This window comes from Brachyistius frenatus, unplaced genomic scaffold (assembly GCF_029030835.1).
Source record: "Brachyistius frenatus isolate BFR_SWC_R1_liver_20210118 unplaced genomic scaffold, ASM2903083v1 Contig_72, whole genome shotgun sequence".
NCBI lineage: Eukaryota > Metazoa > Chordata > Actinopteri > Embiotocidae > Brachyistius > Brachyistius frenatus.
The window spans coordinates 2,035,712-2,043,607 of NW_027210671.1; the positions used below are offsets into that span (position 1 = coordinate 2,035,712).

General features: G+C 42.8%; 2 protein-coding genes across 2 annotated transcripts; both read right to left on the reverse strand.

The window, feature by feature from the left end:
• Positions 1–1,178: 1,178 nt before the first annotated feature.
• mcidas (multiciliate differentiation and DNA synthesis associated cell cycle protein) lies at positions 1,179–3,522 on the reverse strand. Its single transcript, XM_069707712.1, has 7 exons — positions 3,439–3,522; positions 3,285–3,357; positions 3,099–3,172; positions 2,579–2,639; positions 2,254–2,468; positions 1,841–1,951; positions 1,179–1,738 (listed from the first exon to the last, which is right to left on the reverse strand). The coding sequence occupies exons 1-7, from the start codon at positions 3,520–3,522 to the stop codon at positions 1,298–1,300; spliced, it is 1,059 nt and encodes a 352-aa protein (XP_069563813.1). The 3' UTR covers positions 1,179–1,297.
• A 2,115-nt stretch (positions 3,523–5,637) lies between these two features.
• Positions 5,638–7,366, reverse strand: LOC138626218 (cyclin-O). Its single transcript, XM_069707713.1, has 3 exons — positions 7,061–7,366; positions 6,372–6,557; positions 5,638–6,288 (listed from the first exon to the last, which is right to left on the reverse strand). Exons 1-3 carry the CDS (start codon positions 7,364–7,366, stop codon positions 5,656–5,658), a joined length of 1,125 nt encoding a protein of 374 aa, XP_069563814.1. The 3' UTR covers positions 5,638–5,655.
• Between the last annotated feature and the right edge of the window lie 530 nt (positions 7,367–7,896).

Here is a 7,896-nt window from a genome sequence, read left to right on the forward strand (position 1 = left end):
TCAGCTAACCAAACATTTCTAGGTTTTGGATTTTCTGTTCAGGCAACGTGGACATGAACAATCTAAAACAGTGTGTATCTTTTATACTAGCGTCAACGCAGACTATTAAACATGTATTCTGTTGGAAAGATAACATGATGAGTCTTAAATTCATCATCCAAATCTCCCATTTGTTCTTTATCAGTCACTACAAATGCACCAAACTTCCTATTGTCCTGTAACTTTTCATGGTCCGTCCTGTGACAGTCAGACCTCCGTCTCACTATCCGCTCCTTCTTATCTGAATGTGTGCTGTTAGATCCGGTGTTCAGGACAGCAGCGACACTGTAAACTCTCCCCGTGCAGCGGCCGGGGTGCTGTGATGCCTTCACTGCTGTAAAGGAAACAGGCCCCGGTTCTGGGAGTTTAAACAGGTGCCTGACCTGAGGTCTGAGATTGTCCATCCTCACCTGGTCTTTAAAGCTCCACATCTGAACAGTGAGGTGGAGGGAAGATTACACTACAGAAACCCAAAGGTCAGAAGGTCACATCTTCTTGAGATAAGGTCACGTGTTCTTCTTGCTATGATTTTTTTTTTCTTATCCGAGTCGGATCTCACCTGATTTATAAGAAATGTTTTTTCAGAACGATGCAACACTTAAGGTCCTTTTTTTTTTTCCAACTGTGAATGATCTTTAAACAGGAAAACTGTTAGCAGGCTGCTTCAGAAGGCCGATGAGCCGTGCAATCGGTTTAAATATGTGTTTAAATTTCCAAAAAGGATGCGAACAAGGATGTTGTCTGTAGTGCACCATGACTCAGACCAGAGACAAAGGAAAGAAAGTCCCTGCTTCTTAAAGCAGGTCAAGAGGTTACATTTGTTTCACTGCTCAAACAAGCAAAGATCCCACTGAAGACAGTTTCTTTCCATTTACTTTAATATCATCTGCCACATTTTCAACAATACAAATCTCTCTAAAATAAAACAGCTTTATTTCCCAACTTGTAAAAAAAAGTTTTATTTTCCAAGACAGAAATATGTAGTGATATGCAAAAAGACACTGAGGCATGTAAACAGAAACACAATGTAAACAATAGGTCGGGCAGTATTATTTCCTTTGTTGAGCACCAGCTCTGATTGATTAGCTTACAAGCTACCTGAGGAAGACATCATTTAATCATTTACAGATATTGCTACAGATTATTAGTTAAGCATTAACAGTTGCTGCCCACCCACACTTCCTTCCCGTCTTCTACAGACTTGTGGCACCTTCATGTTTTGAACGTCATAGTGGCTCTGACTTGCTCATATCTCATTTCAGTTGTGGTTGGGAACCCAGCGAAAGCGGTATCCACCCTGCTGAGTCCTCGAGGTGAAGGCATGTCCATGAGGAAACACCTGAGTCCTGATGGTGCAGTGTTCTCGAATAGAGGTCCTGAAAGATGAAACGCTCTCTGCGGCCGCTGCTGCATCAGTCCTCATGCTGCCGTCTTTGGATACAGACATGTGGAGGCCTGAGAAGGCTCCGTACACACATATAGTCTCTGATTCCTGCTGCAGTCTGACGCCAGTGGCGCTGCTGTGCAGGACAGCATTGCAGCGTGTGCTGATGTCCCTCAGCATGTCCTCCACTGAGTCAGAAAACTCTGTCTCGTATCCTTCATCCAGCCGCTGACGCTTCCAGGGACTCAGTGAGGTTTTATTACTACAAAGCAACACAGGTTCTCTTTTATTTGTGTCTCTGACTGTCATCAGTCTCTGAAAGAGGAAACAACTTAATATTAGACATCATTTTAGAGGTTATATTGTATCGAGGATGAAACTGTGTATGCTTTGGACTTGTCTCAGTCATGGACTTACCTCAAGCACTGAGGCCAGGTGCTTTGCTCGACTGGCCAGCTGCCTGAGGTGCAGGTTCCTCTCCTCGAGGGAGTCCATCTCTTTCTGCTGTCTGTGAAGAGTCTCATGGAGCTGCAGAGACATAAAGTGATTTATGTTTGAGAAATCTCCTTTTGTACCTTGACATAACCGAAATCACGTGCATGCTTTGTATGCAGAAGAACATAATCTATTTAAATATAGGTCATTTAATGCACTGGAATTTGAAATTCACTTCATGTGAAGTTTGCAATTTTTGTAATTTTAACCATAAGATAAGCTGTAACATGTAAATAATATCACTGTTCCATAAGTGCATATTTTTGATCCGTAATAACACAAATCGCATATAAATATTGCCTGATCATGGCCCATAGATCTCGGTAAGATTTTACCTGTGTGTTGACTGCTACGGAATGTCCTAATGCCCTGCTTTGACACTCTGCCATGTTCTTCCAGGGAGCTCCATCCTGGGCAGCGTGGTTGCCTATTTCTGTGGATGACTCCTCTGGAAAGAAGTCCCGCTGAGGGGTGAGGGGAGGTATGACACATCCCTGAAATGCTACCAGTTCAGCTGGGGATAAACTGCTTTCCAGAGTGGCAGGAGAATCTGATAGAAGCGAAGAACAACACAGGGAACATGACTTTGGAGAACCTCCTCATTGGATGATGCTGATGCAGTAGCAGCATCTCCGCACTGTAGAAGGTTAGTTTCCTCACCTGCTATGAAATCCAGCGCATAATCTCCAAAGTCTTGGTCATCTGCATCTGATTCATTCACCTGTTTACAAACACAACTGATAATTACCACATATATAGATGCATTTTCAGTCAGCAGTCAGTAAAGAAATTATAATAGTTCTACCTGAGAGTCCCACCAGGACCAATCACAACAATGTGGCTTTACAGCAGAATATATCTGAGCGGTCATTTCAGTGAATGTGCCGTGGCGTTTTGCGTAATGAGCGCTCGGTAATGTCTGTTAAAAAGGAAGTTCGTGGAAAACCCTTGTGAGGTCCGACCAATTAGTAGCCTGCGTGTCATGAGTAAACTACACTGCCATTCGTGCAGGATTCCGGCACATGGTGTCAAACATTAACAGAGGTGGAGTAACGCAGACCTGCTGCTCTGCCACAATGTTAAATCTCTTGAATCACCTGTTACTAAGCCTTAAACGTCATGATAATAATAATAATAACAAAAAATAGGGCATCTGATTTTTTTGCGTTTTTTTTCTCACCTGAGAGCCGAGGGAGTCTCTCTCCCGTCTCACCACCGATGCTTCCAAATCATCCCATGCAATTGTTGAAAGAGCTGCAACACGCAATCAGTGTGACTGAATGATTCAACTTTGTTTATTTCCTTTATACTTACACGCATTCACTTAATGCATCAAGTTCTACCATGACGTCAGAGATTCGCGTACCTTGTTCAATGATGCAGGGGAACTCAACGTACACAGAGACTGGACTGCTGCTTCGTGGCACCAGCATTTTATCCTGCGTGTAAAAAGTATATTCTAACAGACTTTTCAACACAGAGCTGTGTTGTACATGATTGTAAACAGTAAGCTGTCCTACCGTTTTGTTTACTGCAGCTCTCCTCCCCTGTCGGCTCATTCCGTTGGGAGAAATAGTGCCAAACGCCTTTCCGTTTCTCTGCATCTCCACCAGTTCAGCTCTGTGTGCAAGACTGACGAGAACATGATTTGTTTTACAGCTGATATAGTCGTCGGTCTCCCGGTCTGTGTCTCTCCATGCCGCGGTTTCATACTGTCAACCCAATCAAATGCACTTATTCGGTCTCCAGGGAGTGCCAGCGTCCTCGGAGATTAAATTGATGCAGACTAACGGTTTTCTGGTCTGAAGTGTGGAAGTGGGACCGCGCATAACGGCGCCATTTACAGCAGGTGCTCTCTGCTTCAGCCCTGCCCCTCCGCCTGCGGCCAAATATTTCCTATAAATGCGGGCTGAACGACAACTTACAACATCACAAAAGTAACTTTATTTCTTTCAAAAGGACACAAGAAGTTTATATTTGTTTATGCATGATGACACTTTCAAATTATCAATACAACCATATTTGTTCAGATTTTGGAAAGTGGTTTTATGATACAAATAGTCTGTGCGTAATTTCTATGTAAAGCATACCGGCCACTCGTGGGTCACAGCCTGTTGCCACATTTCGAGCGAAGTGGAAAAGGAAAAGGGCAATTACAGTCGACAGCTCAGTAAACACTGGTGACAAATGCCTCTATTAGTACACAAATAAGAGTAGGTCTACTCGGCCCTTGACGCTGAATGCACCTGTGTGGTCGATACTGTGTCAGCAGGGCGAGCTGCCACGCGTAATGGATTATCAGTTAAAGCCCCTCAATTGAACAGACTGTGTTGGCACAGTTTGGTTTTAAATAATACAGCCGCGGGCAAATAAAAACGTTGGTAAACTGACCTTCAGGCAAACAAGCACAATAGTGGAGTGATGGAAGAAGTATTCAGATCCTGTACTTAAGAACAAGTACCAATACACCGATGTAAAAATACTTCAAGGCTTGAAGGAAAAATCATACTAAAGTAAAAGTGCAGAAGTATCAGTAGCAAATATATATGTTATATATATATATATTATATTATATTATTGTATATGACATCAGATTATTTATAGTGGCGAATCAGTGTGTAAGCAGCATGTTACTGTTGTACAGAAGCTGCTGCAAGTGGAGCTAGTTCGAACTACTTTATATCCAGTTTTATATCCAGGAATGGCACAATAAATGTGAGGGGTTGTCAGATGTTTACTAAGAGAGGGAAGAGGGAAAAAACAAAGCTGTGAATCACCAATCTGTTTTCAGGTTTCAGACTTTTTTCTATTATTGAATCGTTTGAACATTTATTGAAATTAAACCATGCGAGAAGTTTAGAGGGAAAATCACTATTTAGTGGAGCTGTTACCAATTCATAGACATCTGAAATGTGACCCCAACTACACACTGATTTATTTATTGCACTGGTAGTTGAATAAATGTACTTTATTACTTTTCACCACTGCAATAGTCTATACGTAAGCCACAAGTATCAGTACTTTGAGGAAAGTGTTTATTTCATTTCACTTTCATATCACTGTCTCAGTCAAAAAGGATGTGATATCTGCTTGAATGGGTTCAGTATCTTCTTGTCTACTTTTCAGAAATCAAGCAGACTGTCTGACACCCCTGCTATTTCTATTAAATTCCAATAAAGCTGCCACAAAAAACACCATTTAACTGATGTATGTCATAAGGACACCCTGACACCTGACATCATTTGATTATCAAACATCAGCTAAAATTAAATAACAATGTCATGTTTAGTAACCGAAATCAGAGACCGGCACAAATTCATTTACTGACAATTTATTTCATCACAATCAATTAATTACAGAACTTTTCAGATCCTTCATTAAAAATGCTGCAAAAGTGACACAAGTCATGAGCCTGCAGCAAATCAGTGCATATACAGAAAACAATCACTCTTTATTATGAATGAAAAATAAAAAGTATATATTATATACTCCATTGACATGTAGTAAAATACTATAAATAAATAAATAAATAAAAAACTAATAATAAAACATCCAGCAAGTGCAATCAACTGACTGTACGAGGTAGCCTACATGAGGTCGGCTTAAACGTGCATAAACAATAGACCTCTGAACATCACCTTCATCTCCAGTTACACACCTTATCTTCACTTCTGTGTTTAATAGAACCCCAACAGAGGAGGGTATTTTTGCTATCGTCTGAATGGTGGTACATAAAGTCACATGGTAGACATCGCTTCCAGTGTCTCCTGGTTTAGTGACACTAACAGCTTCAGGTTGTCTTTGCATTCCCGTGCCAGATTATGGTTGGAGCTCTCCTGACCTGCAGGCAGGAAGTGGTCGTTCGCTGTCGAAGAGTCACCCTCATGACGCCCAGGACTCTCGCAGGGTTTGTTGGAAACTGGCTGTGTGGAGATTTCATCCACAAAACTGCCCCACCTGTCTCCCTGTGACTGGATGACTGGATGCTCAGCAGGGTCTTGTTCAGTTTGCAGTAACTCACCGGCCAGTCTCAGTGCACAGCCAGCGGTCAGAGATGGTGGGTATTTGTTGAAGGCATAATCTGCTAGACTTAACTCGCACATCTTCTGTGCAAGGTTGCTGCACTGCCTGGGCATTTTAATGTTTGGATTAATCCCTGTTAACTTGCCACCGCTTGTGTTCTCACTCACAAGTTGGGCAGCCTCTATGCAGTTGCTGTAATAGTCCAGGAAGAAGGCCAGGGTGGGTGCAGCGAGGTGGAAGTTAAGACGAAGGAGGATGAGACTCTCCAGGTTGCAGAGCTGCTCCTTGGTGAAAGCATCACAGCACAAAGACAAGAGATGGCTGATCCGCGGTGAGCACACCTCCACCTGCGGAGAGCACAGGAAAGGAGATTGCATGAAATCCAAAGAAGCAAACTATCTGCTTCTCAATGCCAAACTCAAACACTGACCTGTTTACTGGCCAGCAGGAGTGCAGCGACACCCAGGAGCTGAAAGCAGTCAGCAGCCACCGGTGTGGATGCCAGGAACCTGTCCATGATGTTCACCGCCAGGCAGCAGCACTCGAAGGACAGACGGAAGTGTTTGTGCACAGGGATGAGCCAGCTGACCAGTTTACACCGAGCCTCCGCAGTCAACTGTAAATAAAACACTGAATCATTGACATATAAGCAGCAAATAAAACGTGATCCATTCTTTTTCCCAAAAATAATTTAAGACACTTAAGTTGACGTGTGTTTGGCCTTTTTAAGTGGACAGAAAAGTATTTCTTTAGCCTACAATTGTATTTTTTTTTTACAAATGTCACAGGTCCTGAAATATTCATGTATTCTGCCCCTCGTGTTTTATCAGTTGCACAATGGGACTAAAGACTCAAATGTACTGGAGAAGAAATACTGGCTCTGCCTTAAATGACGAAATAGACCTTTAGGGCAGATGATCAAATAATATTTTAGGAAAACAGATGTGTGACAGGTGTTTATTCGTTTAACATGTGACGCATGTTTACTCGACAATACATTTGAAAAGAGGCAGTGAAATGGGCCAGTTCATCCAAAAAGTACAAATATGACGTTTCCATATTACTTCTGCTGTTTTGCATCCAGCTGTTTGAGAGTAATCCGTGTTTAAAGTGACCTACTTGTGGCTGACGTGCCAGGCTTTTGCAGGAATGAAACTGTTCTTCTTTCTCCCTCTGGATGTTGAAACCTATGTCTCCGTACTGAATGTACCAGTGGGACAGCTGTTCTGCAACAACAGGTTCCGGTTCGTCCGCACGCAGCGGGGACACGTCTGTCCGAGCTGGGGATGAAATCGGGGAGGATCCCAAGTCTTCCTCGAAGCCAGAGTCGCTCAGTTTGGACATTAGTTTCTGTTTCCTGTGCCGGGCTGTCTGCCGCTGCTGGGCCAGTGTGAGCTCTCCTGCTGCAGGAGATGCGCCGGTCATCCGGCTCCTTTTGTAAACCGATTCGGATCCACACTCACCGCTCACGAATGAAACCATCTCCAGCGTCTCTCACTGGAGCCCGTTTACGCAGAAGCTGCCAGGCTGTCACCGAGACCGGATCATCCACCTCACAAGTCTCCTGGATGTTGTTTATGGGATGCAGAGAGGACTTAACGTTTAGCCGATGTCACTTTTTCCCGGGTTCTTCCCCGCTCGTGCGGCTTACCTTTTGTCCTGTCGCCCCGGGCAACCAACGCTCAACAATGTAGGAATTAATTATGCCTTGAGCCATATGTTATTGCCTTTTGCTTTGGGCTCATTAACAAAACAAATAAACATTTTTCTTACAAAAGGTAACAGAAAACATTTTTCAAAAGTGAAATGTCACTTGAAACGTGTTTTTTTTTAAAAAAAATTTTTTTAATGCTGAGCAATAAGCTGTTACTGTTCACATGTTTTAAAAATCCAAAAGTAAAGTGCAACTGTGTGAATTCATGTGGGATAATCTGCTTTTTCACTTGAGACAGCCT

Coding starts and splice junctions, on each gene's coding strand:
- mcidas (XM_069707712.1), bottom strand. CDS start 3,522: ATGCAGAGAAACGGAAAGGCGTTTGGCACTATTTCTCCCAACGGAATG. Junction 2,640..3,098: donor GAGACTCCCTCGGCTCTCAG/GTGAGAAAAAAA, acceptor GTTTGTAAACAG/GTGAATGAATCAGATGCAGA. Junction 2,469..2,578: donor TGCGCTGGATTTCATAGCAG/GTGAGGAAACTA, acceptor CGCTTCTATCAG/ATTCTCCTGCCACTCTGGAA.
- LOC138626218 (XM_069707713.1), bottom strand. CDS start 7,366: ATGACCGGCGCATCTCCTGCAGCAGGAGAGCTCACACTGGCCCAGCAG. Junction 6,558..7,060: donor GCCTGGCACGTCAGCCACAA/GTAGGTCACTTT, acceptor TTTTATTTACAG/TTGACTGCGGAGGCTCGGTG. Junction 6,289..6,371: donor TCCTGCTGGCCAGTAAACAG/GTCAGTGTTTGA, acceptor TGCTCTCCGCAG/GTGGAGGTGTGCTCACCGCG.